Raw genomic sequence first — 18,741 nt, forward strand, 5'->3', positions numbered from 1 at the left:
TATCTATACCTATACCTATATAAACAAAGATCCCATAGGATCTTACATGCCGACACCGGGCAGGGGTTTAGAGATAGTGGTACATGGCTTAGCTATATCTGATGGGTTATGGGCTTAGAGTAAATTTTGGCGAGAAAAATTAGAAAACAAGGTAAACTACATCATCATTATTCACTAAATTATATATAATTTTTCGTTTTATTCATTTAATTAAAATTTATAATTTAGTCATTAAATTATTCAAAAAATTTATTTAAATCACTAAATTATTAAAATTGATGTTATATGACTTTTTATGTACATATTATCTCTACCAATCAAAAGTTCTCTTTCAACTTTACTTTTACAATTTAATTTTTTTATGAAACAATTTTATACATCATAAAACTATAAATCATAACTCAAACAATGTTTTCTCTAATCTTCGACACCAATCATTAAATCGACTTAGATTAAAAATATATTCTTTTACTCGTCGATGATTACTGATTCACTATACTAATTAGATACTGATGATGGACTTGGAATTATGTTTTTAATTTATAAAAATTATAATAACTTATTTTTGTGTATTTACTTTTTGAAATTGTATTAACAATAATTTTTTTTTCATAAGTTCCTGTACCTCACTCGGATGAATACTAGGTTGTATTTGTTGTTCAACATGGGGAACAAGTCTATTTAGTGTGAAACGATGCCGTTAGATTAGGAAAATGAAAACTATCTAACAATACTAATACACACAAAGAAATGAAGTTACAGAAACAGTCATGGCGGTTCTTAACTCTCTTAACTACCAATGCCCCTTCATTCCCTTATTAACTAAACCCAAAAACCCTAATTTCAATTCTCTCAAGTTTAACCCACATCAAGCTTCCAGGTTTTGTTTTCCCCGCCGTCGCTGCGTTCTCGTTAATGGCACGCTCCAAAATTCTCACCAAAACACTCCAGAAGAAGGTCCCTTTTTTACTCTCTCTGTCTTTCTCTCCCAATACCAAGTCGATTAAAAGTTTCAATTCATTATTTAACTAATTAGGTTTTCTTTATCCAATTCAGATGATGAAGTTGATAATTTAGGGGTTAAAGCTGCTTTATCCATGCTCAAATTCTACAAAAGTAAGTCTATTTTTCTTTCTTTCAACAAAGAAAAAAACTGAATTGTTCTTGCTGAATTAAACTGAGTAGTAAATTGAAACAGGGGAAATATCGCCTGTAATACCAAAGAGTTGCCGGTTTGTTCCCTCGTGTAGTGAGTACTCAATGGAAGCATACAAGAAATATGGGGTTGTAAAGGGCACAGTTTTGACAGCTTGGCGTCTTTGCCGTTGCAATCCGCTTGGTAATTTAACTTTTTTTCCTTTAAAAAAGAACAGAGAGAAAGATTTATAGTATTGATAATTGGGTCTAATTGAAAATTTGTGGTGATTTTAGGTGGGTCAGGATTTGATCCTCCAAGGTGGTTTGATGAGGAAAAACCCACAGAAGAATGAGAGATTTGGTTTTGTATTTCTCTAGTTATCCACATCAACATCTATGCTTAATCGTTGAATTCTTGTTGGAACTTAAATGAGAACAGCAGCAGTGCAGCTGTGTTTTCAAAATCTAGTTTAGAGAGGTCACCCTGCTCTAGTTTATATTAATACAGTAATCAATCGCCACCCTAGCTTGCTACTGATTTTTCATCATGAGTCCATTTCACGCTATTTCTTTCACTTTGACTCACTCACTTTTTCAAATTCTTCATTGTTTCACATTTCACACTTTCATTTCCTACCAATCCATTGCGTAAAATAGCTTAGAATATAATATTTCGAATATAATTAAGCATATTATATTTGAATATATATATATATATATGAAATAATTGAGCATATTAAAATATTAATTTATTGATGAACAAAATTAACATTGATACTAGAATGTATATATATTTTCTTTTTCCTTTTCATTTCTTTTTACTAATTTCTATTTTAGGTTTGGTGGATATGTTGCCCGCTTGGTTTCCTCCTCGAGGAAAGCTCTTCGGTGTGGTCTTTTGGTATGTCTTCGTCAAATCTCGTTTCCGGCCTCTCTTGACCATTGCTTGTTGGCCCTTTTCCCCCTTTGGGGAATTTAGGGATTTATTTTGTTATTGCACCTTTTGGTACTTGTTTTGTAGATTAAGCTGTTTTGGTGCCCTTCTTTGGGTTTCTTGCGAGTACTGCTGGCCCCAATTTACATACAGGAGCTACGATGAATCTTCGCATCAAGGGGACCGTAGTTCACACTAATGATTAGTGCTCTCTTAAACGAGCATTCATCCATCCTGTGCTATTGCACTAGAGGTTGTGGCATGTCAACAATCATTCACTGCCTGGCTAGATTTTCTGTCAGCTTGGCATGGTAACTTCTGAAATGACATACATGCTATTAGGGTTGAGAAAAAAAAATTGATTAAATTGAGAAATTGAGTCCAACCATCAATTCAATTTGCATCACATTACATCAATTCGATTCGGTTTTGTTTTATTCCTTTGGACATCGAAAAATCCAAAAAAAGGTTTATTTTTTTAAAAGCCCAATATTTTTGAACATATGAGTTCAATATGTAAACTCATTTAAAACTTAAAATAAAGTCCATTGCTTCTAAATTTTAAATATAGTTTATATTATGCTTTTATATATTCTATAATTAAATAAAAATAAATCCTAAATCTAATTTTAGTGTGTCAGTCTCTCATGAATTTATTGCTCAGTTATTATTGTTGTTAAAACTTTCAAGAATTCAAGTGTATATATATATATTTTTACTTATTATGTACCATATTATTTCATTATTTTGTTGTTAAAACTTTTAATTTTTAGTTATCATTATTAACATTTCCAAGTTGGGTGTTTTTTATATCATTACACGTTAAGAATTATAAAATATAAATAATTTAATATTTGACTATGTTTAGTGAAAATGATTAAATCAAGGTTTAATTATATTTTTAATAATCATTTATAATTATAGATTTTACAAATTATTTTTAGATAAATATATTATTTGAGATTTTATATATAATTAAAATTTTTAAAATTATCAAATAGTGTCTAAGAAACATAAAATAAAAATAATTTTTATCTAATTACAGTTGAAAAGTTTAAATTTAAAAATAATTTTATCTAAATAAAATTTAAAACTCAAAATTCAAAAATAATTTGAAAACTCGAATCGAACTGAACCGATTTAGTACAATTCAGTAATAATTGGTTTCTTATGTTTATCGGTTTGATTTTATTCAAAAATAAAAATTAAATTAAACATTCCGAATCCAGTAAAAAACCAAACTGAATCGATATCATCTCTATCTAATTGTCTCCGAACCGTTTTTAAGGTTATGCGCCTCGACTCCTTTTCGTTTTCCGGCCGAATGAGGTATTATTGTTTTTAATAAAAAAAAAATTGTTATGAGAAAAAGGAGGGTTCCCATTTGTCGTTTTATATAATTGCATATAAATGATGAGTCACGAGTCGTGATTAGTCTTTAGTTCAAGTAGAAAATATATTATTGGGGAAAAACCCAATGAAGAAGCAATAGCATGCGAAACGAACATACTATTGATGAATACTATTAATCCTCACGATTTTTTACCCTCGAACTCAAAGCATAGCACATGATTTTTCCAGGATCATGATTAGGAATGTATAATTTATCCATGGCTTCACAGTAAATGATAGGTTATGTTATATAAATCATATAAAACCAGATGGGAGTAATATTGATATTTTAAGAGATCTCAAGATTAAAATAAATTTTTCATAAAAATTTGGAAATCACTTTATTCTTTTCCATTTAAATTTATTGATTTCAAATTTAATTACTATGACTTTAAATATTGTATTAACTATGGTTTTTTTAGTTTTCCTCTACTCTCGTAAGGAATCTTTCTTTGCGAGACGTTCAAAGGAGTGCAATGAAGAAAGGATGTTGATGACACCCCTTTCAAGTACTTCGGGCGTCAATAGTTCTGATGTCCTAGTGTCCTACTATAGCTTCATCTTTCCTCCATTGTGCAGAATGGTAGTTCTATTTTCCCTTGAGTCTGGACTATGTTAATATCTTGAGGATTGTCTTTGGCTTCGAGAAGATTATTCTTCTTCCTTTCTCAGTTTCTCTTTATCCCTCCAAACTCTTTCTTGAGCATATTCTTGAAATTAAGCCTAAAAAAAATCATTCTAGACTTATAACTCTTGATACTATTGAATTGTAGGTCGAGAATCCTTTTCTGCCCTTAGATCTTAGCAATATTCTTCATATTGACAATTTGCGAAATGGGTGAAAGAAAATGGATGAATACATCCATTTTTCCACTACTGAAATTGTGAATAAGAGGTATGATAAACCTCTATCTCATCGTTTTGGTCTTGATGTCTAGATCCAACCTGGTGTTGATCATAGGAGGCATCTCTGTTTTCTTGTCCATGGTGATAGCTTTTTGAGGGTAGAGACATAACTTTTCATTTGCTTCCCACATATTTCGTGCTTATTTTTATAACAATCAAGTTATATAAGGCGTTAGGGTAGGCAATGATGGTGGTTCACATTGTAATGGAGTAAAGAACCACCAAGTATGGTGATTTTTTGAGTTGTGAAGGATTTTGAGTAGTGGAGGTTGTAAAATTAATCTTATGTATTTTTTTTTTTTTTTTTGGTTTTGGTGTTGAGAAGAGGTATTTATAGAAAACGATTGGCTTGACCAGAGCCTTAGCCATCAAGTACTTTGCTTCATAGGTGCAGAGGGTAAAATGGTGTATATATTAAGTAATGTGGTGTTTTGGCAATGCTTAGACCATCTTCTTAACTAGGCTTGGCTTCATGGAGTTTTTCTTGTCTAAGCATCAGGTGATTCAACGAAGAGTAATATGAGTAACGCATAACAAATATCAACTTTGCCTTTCTTTTTATTAATTTGTATCATATGAAAAAGAAAAGTAATGCTTTTTACAAGACAAATGTGATGATAAAAATGGTTCGGAAGAATTTGTTGTTACAATTGTAGCAATGAAAATGGAGTATTTAATATTGAAGGTAATCCCACTAAAATTATCTAAAAGATATTTTCATTTTATAATATATTATATAATTTATATCATTAAAAATAAATATTTATATTATAATATAAATATTAAAGAATATGTTAATTTATTTATACTAAGAAATTTGATAAAATAATATATAACTATTAAATATTAAATAAAAAGGTTTATATGTTTTGAACTCCATGTGTTGGCTTAATGGTTAAGAGTGTCCACCGTTCCAGATGTGGCCTAGGTTTGAGTCCCGCTAGTTGTGTTTGTTTTTCGGGTTTTGCCCTATTAATATGATTAAAAAAAAAAAGACTAATGTCAACTAAGTTAAAAGCACAACATATAAGGAGCTATTTTGTGTAGAAAAAGGCAAAAAAGCCTCTCTCTTTTTTATATTTTTTTAACGCTTTCAAATCCAATGGGTTATAGATAGTATTTGAATTCTCAATCAAATATGCTTTCAGTACCAAACAAACATAAAAATGGTCAAATTTTAAAAAGTAAAATAATCTAAAAAAAGAAGAAGAAAAAGATGGAGTGCTTATAAAAGATGAGTTTTGGGAGGCCAAAATGGAAGATTCCCATGTTTTAAGGGTTAAGAAACGAATCAAACATTCGGGGTAAGCAAATATTTAATTAATGAAATTTGTTTGGACTTCATTGTTGCGTTTTCTGCTTTCAAGTCTTCTTTGGACATATTCCCCAAACCCAATATTTTAACCTCTTTATTCCTTTCTTTGTTTAGGCCAGCCACATCTATAGATCTACCCTCGTTTCCTAGCTTTTCCAATAACTTAATTTATTAAAGTTAAAAAGATTAAAAAATAAGTCGATTAAATTCTAGTTTGATTAATATTAATATTATTGTTAATACAGGAGGACGTGAATTCTAATGTATTGAAGACATTATCCTCTTATTTAAGAGTTAAAGAAGAGCTATATATAGTTCTAAATATTATATAAAAATAATGAGATATTATACGAATTTATAATTAGATTAATGTTAAAAAAAAGAAGAAATCAAAAGTGAACAAATATGTGTTGATTGTAAATGCCATGTGTCATGATTGTGAAGAATCTCGTATTGAAAATAAAGTTATAAAAATATTATTAAAAATAATAATTACATCATCATCTGATTTTTAATAAATTACACATAAAATAAAATAAAATTATATATCTTTACACTTCAAAAAATATATATGAATGTAGGACTTGGAAAATGGTTATGAAAGAATTTTAATCAGGACATTTAATAAGATATTAAGTGATGTAATACAGTTAATAGAAATAAATATAATTAAATGAAGCAAGTGGAAATGGCAGTGCAAGAAGTCAATGGCCATGGCATTTCATTGGTTTATGGAATAGTTATCCTTTTTCCAACAATAATAAATTATTTCCTTTTCAACAAAAACTCATTTGTCAATCACTACAAGAATCTAAGCTTTTTAATTTACTACAAGATTTGGGAAACTATAATTTGATATTTTTGTGATTTTTTATAAATTTATTTTTAAATTTCTTGTATGACACTTAGATTACATGAGTTTAAATTTTATTATTTTTCATTTCTCTTTCAATATTATATTAATAATAATAAATACATAAATTATGGCACACTCTAAGGATGAAAATAAATATATAAAAATTTATAAAAAATTGACGTAAAACTGAAATTGTAAGATTAGTTCGTTTGGTTCAAATTTATTTATAGGTATGTATTTTAAGATTTTAAGTTGGTGTCACCATCAAATGGGTCACAAGCTCGGTAGGAGAATTATGAACATGTTATTTCGTAATTAAAATAAAATATATTATTTGAGAGTTTTTATTTTTTTATTTAATAAATAAAAATATAAGTATAGTGAAATTTAAACACAAACTAATTGCATTAATAAAACTTTTAATTTACCAATCACTAAAATTTTATTTTTATATTTTATATATTATAATTTTATTATACACGTTTTATTACTTCTATCATTTGTGTATCTTCTATAATTATTATTTAATCTCTTTACTAAGTTGGTGTCACTTTCAATCGGATCACCAACTTGATTAGAAAAATTACGATACGCCTTTCGTAATTAAAATAAGCTATATTATTTAAATGTATTTCAGTTTTTATTTAACAAATAACCAATAAAAAATATGCATATAGTGAGATATTAACCCAAATTAAATGCATTATTAAAATTTTTAATTCACCGTTCAACTAAAGTTTTACTTTAATATTTTTTATAAATTTTAATTTTATTATAGACACTCGCCAATTAAGTCTTTGTTCAATTGGCATAGGTATTATTGTCAATATAGAAATACGTGGATTTAAGTGCACTGAAACTTATTATCCTTCTATTTATGGGATGTGGAGGAACTATGAGTAATTTTAAAAATTATAACAAAAAGAGAAATATTATTTAAATCGGATTGGATTAACAAATTAGATTAAGATTCAATTGAAAAATTAATTATTTTTAACCTAACTGATTGAACTGATCAAACCGACAAATCAATAATGTAACCGATTTAACCACGGATCCGATTTAGAAAACGTTAGGATTTCTACTAAATTTAAAAGGAAAATGGAATAAGTAATAATTTCGGCGATGACGTGCTGGCGGTGGACTAGACCTGAAAGTGGTCCCTACCTCACAGCAAATTGGCTAATGCTAAAGGCGAAAAGGTGCAATGTAATATTTATGGTCAAATTTCATTATTAATCTTTTAGTCGAAATTTTGAAGTTTTGAAATTTAACCTTAATTTTAGTGGTAGTCGATAGATTCAGTTAATTAAATTTTACTATTTTAAAAATATTATACAACTAACATATTACTATATGTATAATAAAAGTTAATTTATTATTTTTACAATAAGATCACATCATTTTAGTTAATAAATTTAATTTTTAGTGTTTTAACTTAAAATTAAAATGTAAAATTCAAAAAAACATAAAAATTAAAAATATCAAATTGAAAAGTATAGACTAAATTACTCGGGATCCAAGACAAGAGAGGAAACAACCTGAAAAAACCAACGCCAAACCCAACTAGACTTAGAATCCAATACCCTAACTCCCCCACACTCCCACGCAAACTGCCAGTAACAACCCTATTCCAACTGCCATTCCCTCTTTCCTTAAATCCTTGTGTTTCTCAATAGACAAATCTTAAAAACCAACAAAAGACACAAAAAACAAAGAAACCCCGATCGGCCCTCTTCATTTTATGTCCGAAAAGAGTCTCCGACGACGGCTTCCTAGATGCCGACGACCACGAATTCCGCACCCATCGCCGACTCCAAGGCTACGGACGCCTCCCCCACATCGCCGATCGTTGAGAAGGTCGTCCAAGTACGACAGGATTCTCAAGCGATGTGCTTCTGAACCATGTCTTTGGAGCAGTATCGGTGAAGATCAGCCAAGTAGGAGTAGTTTCGTGGGATCTGAAGCTGAAAGGGCGCCTTTCTTTAGGCCCCATACTTGTACTGACGTCTTCGCATCTTCCCCTTCTTTGCTGGGTTTTTGCTCTCCTTCTTCTCCAAAGCAAGGTTTCGAGGTATGTTCACTGGTCTAACTTGTTGCCGTCTGTTTTTACACTGCTTTTGTTGAAATTCGCAGTATATATTTTAATAAAGTCATTCATGTTAGTAACCCAGAGTTGATTAATCAATTGGGGGTTGAAATCCAATAGTAACTGAAGTGTTGATTATAGTACTAGTGTAGAAACTGAAGTGTTGAATTGTTTTGTTAAGTTTGGGAGGCAAGGCTACAACAAAGACGCTAAGGTTGTAATCAATGTATCAGTTGAAGGAAGTCCAGGACCAGTCCGGACCATGGTCAAATTGGGGTCTAGCGTCGAAGACACCATAAAGCTTGTCGTACACAAGTATGTTGAAGAAGGGAGAACCCCTAAACTTGATTGCAATTCAGGATTGGAATTGCATCATTCTTATTTTAGCCTTCAAAGTAAGCAGCCAGCCTCATGGGGTTTTTGTTTTTTGTTTTTAACATTTTGATGCCCATTTTGATTGCTGATGACTGTTAATTGGGTTGAATAGGTTTGGATAAATCACAGTTAATTGGGGATGCTGGAAGCAGAAGCTTCTATCTTAGAAAGAATAGCAGTGGGCATAGTAGCAATGGTGCATCTACTTCTTTTGTTGATCCAGGAAGACCCAACCCTCCTCCTGCATTTTTGGTTACGGGTTTCATTGCTCGAAAGCTCAGCAAAATCGTAAGAAGAACGCGTCGGCTCTGGCATGCCTTGGTTTGCTTGAAATGATGAAGATAACCTGCAGGAATTCCTGGATCATATATATACCATTATTAGAGTAAGACAACCTATTATATAATGCTGCTCGGAAAAACAACCTTAATCATATACTAGCTTATTCTCATAGTTTTTTTTTTTTTTTTGCTTTCTCCCATTCTTTTTAATTGGGATTGGCTTTATATTATTTACCCTCATTTTGTATGATTGTTTGTATCTTGTAAATTGTATATTACATTCTGAGTTATCAATTTACTTGAAGCACATGATTTGTTGCTACTTTTAACAGTTTAATATCCTCTATTGCTTTGTTTTCACATTTCAAAACAATGAAACGTCTCAAAGCTCATGTCTTTGAATCATCAATCCATTGGAAATAAAAAAGAAATTAGCTTTATCGCAATCCATTGGAACAGAAGAATAGTAATACACCACGGCTCAAAAATAAAGCAGGTTGATATAAACTAGAAATATCCTCTGCTTCTTTTCAATTAAAATGTTACACGTATGAGAAAGCGTGTTCTGCTGATGATAAAAAAGGAAGAAGCATTTTTGTCATATTCGCCGGAAAAAGCTCAAAATTTTGGTCGGTTCGATGATCTGCAGAGTTATGTTGGGTTTTCGTTTTGATGCTCGGGTTGGGTTAGGTTCGATGATCGGCTCAAAATTTTTCTCATTACTAAACTCCCAAATCGGGAGGATTCATACGAAGAAAACAACCCCTAAACACCCTTTTCCTTATGCATTAAGCCACCAGAGTAAATGCCATACCCAAAGCGAAACAAAAAATTAAAGAAAAATCTGAAATTTTAACAAAACATAGAAAAAAAAAGAAAACACAAAAATGGACCTAAAGACATCAGCTTAGTCAAAACACGATCCTCCTGTAATACCCCAAGATCCAAACACCAGAGGAAGCCATACTTGTATTAACTTTTACCCAACCTAACTCTCGATGATTATCTGTTACTACTACTTGGATTGAACTTGAAGAAAGACCCGTCAGCTAAAAATGTAAAATTCAAATCCTTGAGATAAAAAAAAAAAAAAAAGAGTTTGTGTTTTAAGTTAGGCCCATTTATACATCTAGTGCACCATGTCAATTGCCAAGACATGTTGATGTTAAAAAAACCAGTAACTGTCTGTCAGCCGCCCTCTCTGGTATTTAAATTAAAAAAAATGGTCCGTCAGCAAAAAAATGAGGTTGCTAGTTGCTGCGAGTTTCAGAAACTGGACAGAGCCCATTAATTTGGTCTGCCCCCCAAAGTGATAATTCCATATTGAAACGATTCAATTTACTCTGCATATAAAATTCATTATTACCATCCCAAACCTAATTCAATGGAACATTCTATTTTTGGCATGTACATTAATCTTTTCACAATTTTATTACATGCCAAGCCTATTCACGTGATACATGTACTAAAACATAAATCGTATGGTTCATGAACCTATTAACCATATAATTAATTGGTAACTATCAAATAAACATGGAAAAAAAATCATGGTTTCGATTGCTTACCATATATGAGAGTTCACTATAAAGAACAAATAGTTCAAATGTTTACAATAGCCATTTCTAATACAAATATTTACTTAATTAAATAAATTCAAACTAATCACCTAATTAGTAATTAGAATTTAAAAATCAATATAGGAATGAGTAATTGATTTGATTTAAGCCGGAGAAAAAGAGCATTAACATCCCATCAATCCCATAGCCATTTTCCCTAATAGAGCCACTTAAAATCTACTTCTAGGAGACGTACGTACAGTCCAAGAGGGTGAACAATTTCCTGGAAATTTCGCGCTTCCTATTTGCTTTTATTTACAAAAATCCAAAAACCCTTGAAAACAATCATAACGTAACGTAACTTCAATATTTTCCAGCAAATAAAAAGGAAAACCATCAGTTTCTTCTATCATTTAATATCAGCACCATGATTCCTCGTGCTCCAGGTAGCCGGAGACTTAGCTCCATCAGGGTTCTTTCAACCTCCGAGAGAACACAACAAACATTCCCACCAGAACATCATTCCGACATCGTTCAACGGAGAGGAGGCCTTGTCGCAGTCCCGGCAAGGTTGACAACCTCCTCGTCTTCCAGGTTTCCGGTTGTCAACGACGGAATATCCCAAAGGCTGACGAAGTTGCTGCTGAATGTGAATATAGAGAGCAGCTTGGGGCCAGTCCATGTGATTATGCCATCAGATAATACAGTGAATGATTTAATCAAAGCTGCTATAGAAATTTACATCAAGGAGAAGAGAAGGCCATTGTTAGAGGAAACTGATCCTAAGCTTTTTCAGCTTCATTATTCGCAGTTCTGCCTGGAAAGTAAGTAAATTCTTTATTCTTCTTTTTCTCTTTTCCAGTCTTCGTCAAATATTTCTGGTCTATATTATTATTGTAATTGTAAATTAATAACCATATATTTTTCTTTTGTTCGAAATAGCATATCATTTAGTTGATGGTAATTACCTTTTTTATAATTAAACTGAATTGAATGTGAAAAAACCAAACGCTATATAAAAAAAATTAATAAACAAGTACAATTAGCTTTCTAATTCTATTAATTATACTATTATTTGAGCGGACTTTCTCTATATTAAAAAAAAAAAAAAGCAGCAGCATAGACCAATTGTTGAATAAAATATTCGAGTTTTTAAGTATTAGTAATTAATTTGTGATTTATGTGATATTATATGAAATGGGCAGGTTTAAGAGCAGGGGAGAAGCTGATCAACTTGGGATCGAGGAATTTCTTTTTGTGTTTGAAGAAGCGGCCATCTTCCTCGGACACTTTCTTATCGGCAAAGGCAAAGTTGGCATCGGAGACTCTGTTTTCTCTGACAAAACTCGGGGAGTTGTTGCTCTAAAACTTTCCTCTTTTCCATTGTAAATCTAGCAAGAAAACGGGTATAGCATTGAAAGCACAACGGGTTTAAACTAAATTTTTTAATCCCAATAGTTAATCAAATCATTAGTTGGATCGAATTGATTAAAAGATTATTAAAGAGTATTTTATTTAGTTTTTTAGTTGGTTTAATAAGTCTATATCGATTCCCAATTCAATTAATTTAAAACTATTATTCGAATTGATTGATTCTCAATTCAACTAATTTTCAAGTTCAAATAACTTTACTTTTAACGAAATTAAAGAATTTAGTAACTGTAATGTAATGAATTGATAACATTAGTGCTCATATTGTAATTTTAAAATTTAATGATCAAAACATAATTAATTATTGTACATCATTTATTTTAAATTTGTGTCTTTAATATGTATACACATGTGATATAATTTTTAATATTTGTGAAGATAAAGATGAACAAATTAACTTAGCTCAAACAAACAAATATAGATATACATTATTTTAAATAAACAAAAGGAGATGAAGTGGGTTTAGAGGAATAGAAAACTTGTGCATTTAAACACAAATTTTTAACTGACATCTATGTCGAGTTTGATACTAAACCATCTTAGATACTTTATTTTGGAATGATTCGTAAGTATTTATATGTCCAACAAATTGTACGACGTCGATGTGAAAGTATAGGAGTAATCTAGAGGAAAAATGGTAAAATATCTCATAGATTTCTATATTCTTCATAGATTTAGAGTTCAGTTTTTATATTTTTATTTTTAAGAATTTGATAGTATTTTTTTGTAATAATATAATAAAAATATAATATTTTAATAATAAAATAATTTTAACAGTTTTAACTGTTGGACTTAAATTTTGAAATCTAAAAATAGATAAACTAAATTCTTAAAATTAAGTATAAAGATTAAATTTTAAATTTATGAAAAATATAGGGACTTATATCCCATTTTAACCGATAAATATATAGTCCAAAGTGTCGAACGGTAAAAATTAACAAGCCTTTCGAGTGGTAGAGTCAAACAGTACTTTCGAGGCTACTTTTGGTCGGATCTTTCAGGCGTTTAAGAACTCAGAGCACCAAAAGCAAGCCAAACCAACGCTGTTCGTCCGGCACAGTCGAACCCTGGTTTCGCTTCTGCTGCCCTCCGGGCTTTAATCCTCTTACATCGAAACAGAAATCCCAAGCGATAAATAAGACAAAAAATAAGAAGAAGAAGAAGAATAGATAGGAAGAGAGGGAGATAAAGGAAGGCATGGGAGATCTCTTCATATGGCTTATTTCTTTCTTCATCCTAATTGCCCTTCTTGTTCTCATTGTTTATCAGGTCAGTTCCCTCATTAACCCTAGACTCCATGTTTATTATTTTTTCTGGGTCTGCTTGTAATTTTGCTTTTATCCCTTATATTTGGTTCAAATTATACGATGCTTTGCTATTGGCTTGTTAGATTTTGATTATTTTATTGGTTCTTCCATTTAGTTGCTGGAAAACCACATAATTATTGCTAGAAATTGCGTCTGTGTTGAGGAAAGGAGAGAAAAAATAGTTATCTTGGAGTGCATTTGTCTGGGTTTGTTAAATTTTGCTGCAAAAAAGGGTGAATTATGAATTATCAGAGAAAAATCTTAGGTTTGAAGTCCTAACTCCTGCTATATATTATCCCACAATTTGATTTTAAGGAACTAGGTGATGGGTTTTTTTATGGGATTTGAAACATGAAAGAACTAAAGAAGTTTGGCAACAGATATCTCTTTGGTGTCTAGCTAATTACTGATGTTATTATTTTGTCTGAAGGTTGTTCTGGTTATATGAGAACAATAAAGAGGTTTAACAGCATGAACATTTTGCTGCAGCTCATGTGCTTGGCTGATTTAGAGTTTGATTACATCAATCCTTACGACTCTTCATCACGGATAAACAAAGTGGTCCTGCCGGAATTTATCCTCCAAGGGTTTTTATGTGTATTCTATCTCCTAACGGGACATTGGGTCATGGCGCTCTTATGTGGTCCATATTTATACTACAATGTGAGACTGTAAGTTCTTCCCTCATCTTCTTATTCTACCTTTTATTATTTCCCTAGTCTGTTTTGAGGAAAAGTTCAAATGGTAGTTTCTCTAGCTTTAATTCACTGTTAATTTCAAATTACTTCGTTATGGCTCCCTTGTTTGTTTAGATTGCAATGCTATGTCCTGTATGATTAAGCCCCCGTCTGGTTATCCGGTCTATATTGTTCCATGATCTTGTTTGTTGTGGGCTTTGTGTTCTTAAGACTTGTAATTTCTAACTTGTGCAACGACATGAATAGGTATTAGGTAGCATTGGAGCTTCATGAAAATGGAAACTTTGTTATATGTGTAACGTCCCCCTACCCGAGACCGTTGCCGGAGTCAAGCAGGAGACATTACAAAACTTATCATAGCACTTAAACAGCCAGTAGTAAACTATCCATCTGCGCCACGGTCGCTAAAAATCATATCTCGAGTTACTTAAACTCAAATCCAATTCGTAAATTTTCCTGAAACTAGACTCATATATCTACTTATTAATTTTTTCTAGAATTTTTGGTCGGCCAATTAGTACAGTTTATTAGAAGAAGTCTCCCTGTTTTGGGTTCGCTACTCGACCCTTGTGCACTACTGAATCAAATTTCTTCCTTTACGAAATCCAATGACTATGCCATTTGTTTCAATTAAAAATAGACTCAATAAGGAATCCATACAAATAAAGTTTGAGTCCTAATTCTTAATACACAATTTATGGTGAATTTCTAAAGTCGAACAGGGAATCCAGAAATTGTTCTAACCCTATTTCACCAAAACGTAAATATCTCATAAAACACAACTCTTTTACCTATTTTGTTTCTTCCATATAAAAATAGATTCATTAAGCTTCAATTACATATTTTATTCATCATCTAATTCACTTTATACTATTTTTGGTATATTTTCAAAGTTGGACTATATTCATCGTCCAAATCTGTTTTAGTATAAAATGTTGATAACTAAGTTTATAACATCTTCATTTCTTCTCTCTACAACATTTACCAACAATTCCTCTTATTACTCTTCACCGACATATCAAAACATACCATACTTAAGGTTTTGGTAACATTTACAAAACATACCAAAATATCACTTAACAACTTAGATACTTTCAAAATGACCAAAAGACATCCTAGGTACAATGCCATTTTCCAAAAGATAGAAACTTCACCAATTTGAGTTCGGGATCGGCGTATATGTTGAGTCCTTATACTTTCAGATTTAGCTCATGACGAAACAAACGTGACGTTGAGAATACTCTCTGGTATTTCTATAAACAATAGCTTAATCAACTTTAAAACATGGTAATTCAAACACATTATTGCTATTATTCAATATCAATCAAGACTTTAATAACCTTTACTTTATTTACCCTTATTAACATAACTCGGACACTAACGGATACACGGATCCAAGCCCACACTCCGGGATAAGCACATAGTGCTTCATCGAACAAATCCGAACTTTAACAAGAGTCGACACATAGTGTCTCATCGACTCAATGTCGGAATATCCCAATACTTCCAATTTCTATGACATGTCAACTATATCCGACTAGCCCGATAATCGTTAATAGGGTATTCAAAATCACATTCATTTCAATATGGTAAAAATACTTACCTCATTCACATTTTCATACAATATAAATATCAAATATAGCAATAACGATTAAGCTCGGTTTATAGAAATACAAATCACTATTTATCGAATTTAATCGATATCTTCGTTCACTTTCTCTTTTCCTTCTTTGATGATGTATCCGTGCTACGTTTGCTACTAACAATCATACAATTAAAATCATCAATATACTAATTCATAAAACACATTTTCACTTTCTATCAAACTTTTACAAAAATTCCAATTTCGTCCTTTTTCCATTACTAATCTTTTTTCTTTAACTTAAGCTTCATATTCTCTTTTAATCAACTCATTAACAATTTCTAACTCATAAAATTCATTATAAAACATAAATTTTGAGCTCTATTCAACTTAATCCCTATTTAAGTCTAACTTAGAATTCTTTTAATAAATCACTCAATTTTCACTTCTAACTTCAATTCCTATCAATTTAACCCATAAAATCTCAATTTATTCAACTAAATCAATATCTAAAAATTTTCTATTTTCTTCATTTTAACCTCATACATGTAGAACTTTGAATTAGGCATCCATAAACATAAAAATCATAAGAAAATGAGCTAAAACAACTTACCAATCAAGCTTTAGGGCCTTAATCCTCAAATTTCCCTTTTCTATTTCTTTCTTTCTTTCTTTTTTTCTCACGTTTGCTCTCTGTAACTTTTTCTATGTTTCTTTACTCATTATTCTTTATTCATTATACTATATTATATTATTATTAACATATAATAAATATAAAATTAACATGTGTAATAGCTATAACATAAAATATCTTATAGCTATTACGCATATATACCAACTATTACACATGTTATATCATACATTCACACACATGGCACTTAGGGTCTAATTGCTAGATTAGTCCCTTTTACTAATCTTTAATCTATAATTAAACTTTTATATCGTATGCAATTTAGTCATTATTCTAAATTCAAGCTACTTAACTTAATCAAACATTAAATAACCATTCAACTATAATTCATAAATATTTCTAATAAATATTCATGAATAAATTTCACGGAAACAGTACTTAAGACTCAATTTTCGATACCGTAACTTTCGGTTCATTACAATATGTCTATACTTTGCCTGCATCATGAACGTCCTTGTTGCGAATTTGAGTATTGATTGTTTGCTCTATTGACCTCTCACCCTCTCTTAGGTTAAATACTCATGCTATAAGCACTAAGTATAAAGAAATGTGTGATTTACCTGATGAGGTGTCATATATATGGGGCTATGGACAACGTTATATCAATAAATAGAAACAATAGAATGCTTTATGGATCTTCACGAGGGAGAAAGGAATCGGACGAGAGTGGACTGATTGGCAGGCATATTAATGACTTTAATTTGGTAACAAACAAATTCCATTGGTCCCAAGCAATATTCTTTGTCCCTTTTGTCAAGTTTATTGGATTTGAGAATTACATTAAGCTAAAAGTTAGCTTTCTTTTGCCCCTTCAATAGATTGCATGCAAGAATCTGGGATCTTGCGGGATTGTAGTTATTTCTATGCTCTAAATGAAATTTCCTTTTGCGATACTGATCATGGATCAGAGCGTCGAGACTCTTAGAGCTTATCAAACATACTCTGTGGAGAAAAGCCAGTATATTGCTATTAGGTTCCATGATTTGTTGAGTGCTTTTGAAAATGTATATGCTTTCTGTTGTCCTCAGTTACACACAGAACAAGCACCTGGTAGACGTTACGGAGATATTTAACATGCTTCCCAGGGAGAAGAAGCAGCGCCTTTTTAAGCTTGGCTATCTTGTCCTTCTCCTCTTTTTCTCCTTATTCTGGTAATTTGTTGTTTTCAACAATACACAGGTTTCTCATGTTACTTTTTATTCTTAGTAGCTGCTAACATGGGAACTTTTTATATGCATATGATAGGATGATCTGGTCTACATTAGAAGATATGGACGATTAATCGGAGACAACAGCTTTCTTAACTTAAAGCATTTGGTGCATTGGACATTCACACTCTTTTTTCTTAATCATATTTCAACTTCTGTCTGTTGTAAACTGATATAGCATAAATTTCAAGGCTGTATGATTTGTGAGAATTTCAGTTTATTTTAGTTATATATATATAAATATTCAGGCATCTGTTATTTGTTTAGCCTTGTGCTTGGATTTTGCTCAAGCAATGAGCTATCTCAATTTATGCTATTTGAATCGATTGAGTTACAAATTGATAAAAATCGAAAATTGAGACAAAAATTAACAGTTGAACAAGCTTAATATTTTTTCTTTTATGAATTTTTAATTATTTATTTAATTATTGTTTGTCCAGTAGTCAAATCGATCAAACTAGTTGAACTGAGAACAAGTGGTCTGATTTGTTCAATCATTGGTTTAGTTATTAAAACACTGAATATCTTTAAGATTATATCATATCATCATTTGAAATTTTATATAAATTTTTAATTTTAAATGATGATGTGGTATTATGAAATTTTATAAAATGTACAAATATCAAGTGAGCTTAGTTATTAAATTTAAAGGCAAAAATTATATTACTTCTATATTTAATTATGTTTATCAATTAAAAATATGTTAAATTATTTTACGATTTAATTTGTGTTTTTATTTTGAAATTGGTATTTGTAAAACAAATGCTAGTTACTTCTCGCGACGATTTTAAGTAATTGGGTTATGATTTTTAATATGGATAATATTTATTCTATAAAATAATAAAAAAGCTTATAGATTTGTAAAAGTTAAAATGGAATTATCAATTTTTTTTGGGAAGTTATTTTTTAAAATAACTTTTACTATAAGAATATTATTTTTATAAAATACCGGCAAAAGGTTTATAGATCTTTAAAACAAGAAT

The 18,741-nt window shown here is 30.7% G+C and overlaps 4 protein-coding genes across 6 annotated transcripts; all 4 read left to right on the plus strand.

The window, feature by feature from the left end:
• Positions 1 to 721: 721 nt before the first annotated feature.
• LOC108477344 (UPF0161 protein At3g09310) lies at positions 722 to 2,446 on the plus strand. Of its 3 annotated transcripts, none has more exons than XR_001870248.2 (6): positions 722 to 957; positions 1,057 to 1,116; positions 1,199 to 1,339; positions 1,432 to 1,644; positions 1,975 to 2,038; positions 2,159 to 2,446. XR_001870248.2 is itself a non-coding variant. In XM_017779856.2 (4 exons), exons 1-4 carry the CDS (start codon positions 771 to 773, stop codon positions 1,488 to 1,490), a joined length of 447 nt encoding a protein of 148 aa, XP_017635345.1. In that variant the 5' UTR covers positions 722 to 770; the 3' UTR covers positions 1,491 to 2,446. The 3 variants fall into 3 exon arrangements, 1 of the variants encoding a protein (XP_017635345.1); XR_001870249.2 differs by having other exon boundaries at positions 1,432 to 1,615; XM_017779856.2 differs by having other exon boundaries at positions 1,432 to 2,446.
• A 5,581-nt stretch (positions 2,447 to 8,027) lies between these two features.
• On the plus strand, positions 8,028 to 9,622 carry LOC108478415 (uncharacterized protein At4g22758). The gene is made up of 3 exons (XM_017780870.2): positions 8,028 to 8,614; positions 8,811 to 9,024; positions 9,117 to 9,622. The coding sequence occupies exons 1-3, from the start codon at positions 8,285 to 8,287 to the stop codon at positions 9,338 to 9,340; spliced, it is 768 nt and encodes a 255-aa protein (XP_017636359.1). The 5' UTR covers positions 8,028 to 8,284; the 3' UTR covers positions 9,341 to 9,622.
• A 1,397-nt stretch (positions 9,623 to 11,019) lies between these two features.
• On the plus strand, positions 11,020 to 12,345 carry LOC108478716 (uncharacterized protein At4g22758-like). Its single transcript, XM_017781190.2, has 2 exons — positions 11,020 to 11,665; positions 12,047 to 12,345. Exons 1-2 carry the CDS (start codon positions 11,269 to 11,271, stop codon positions 12,205 to 12,207), a joined length of 558 nt encoding a protein of 185 aa, XP_017636679.1. The 5' UTR covers positions 11,020 to 11,268; the 3' UTR covers positions 12,208 to 12,345.
• An 815-nt stretch (positions 12,346 to 13,160) lies between these two features.
• LOC108478249 (protein cornichon homolog 4-like) lies at positions 13,161 to 18,024 on the plus strand. Its single transcript, XM_017780689.2, has 4 exons — positions 13,161 to 13,541; positions 14,069 to 14,250; positions 17,579 to 17,701; positions 17,796 to 18,024. Exons 1-4 carry the CDS (start codon positions 13,470 to 13,472, stop codon positions 17,830 to 17,832), a joined length of 414 nt encoding a protein of 137 aa, XP_017636178.1. The 5' UTR covers positions 13,161 to 13,469; the 3' UTR covers positions 17,833 to 18,024.
• Positions 18,025 to 18,741: the final 717 nt, after the last annotated feature.

Source organism: Gossypium arboreum, chromosome 12 (assembly GCF_025698485.1).
Source record: "Gossypium arboreum isolate Shixiya-1 chromosome 12, ASM2569848v2, whole genome shotgun sequence".
Classification (NCBI taxonomy): Eukaryota; Viridiplantae; Streptophyta; class Magnoliopsida; order Malvales; family Malvaceae; genus Gossypium; species Gossypium arboreum.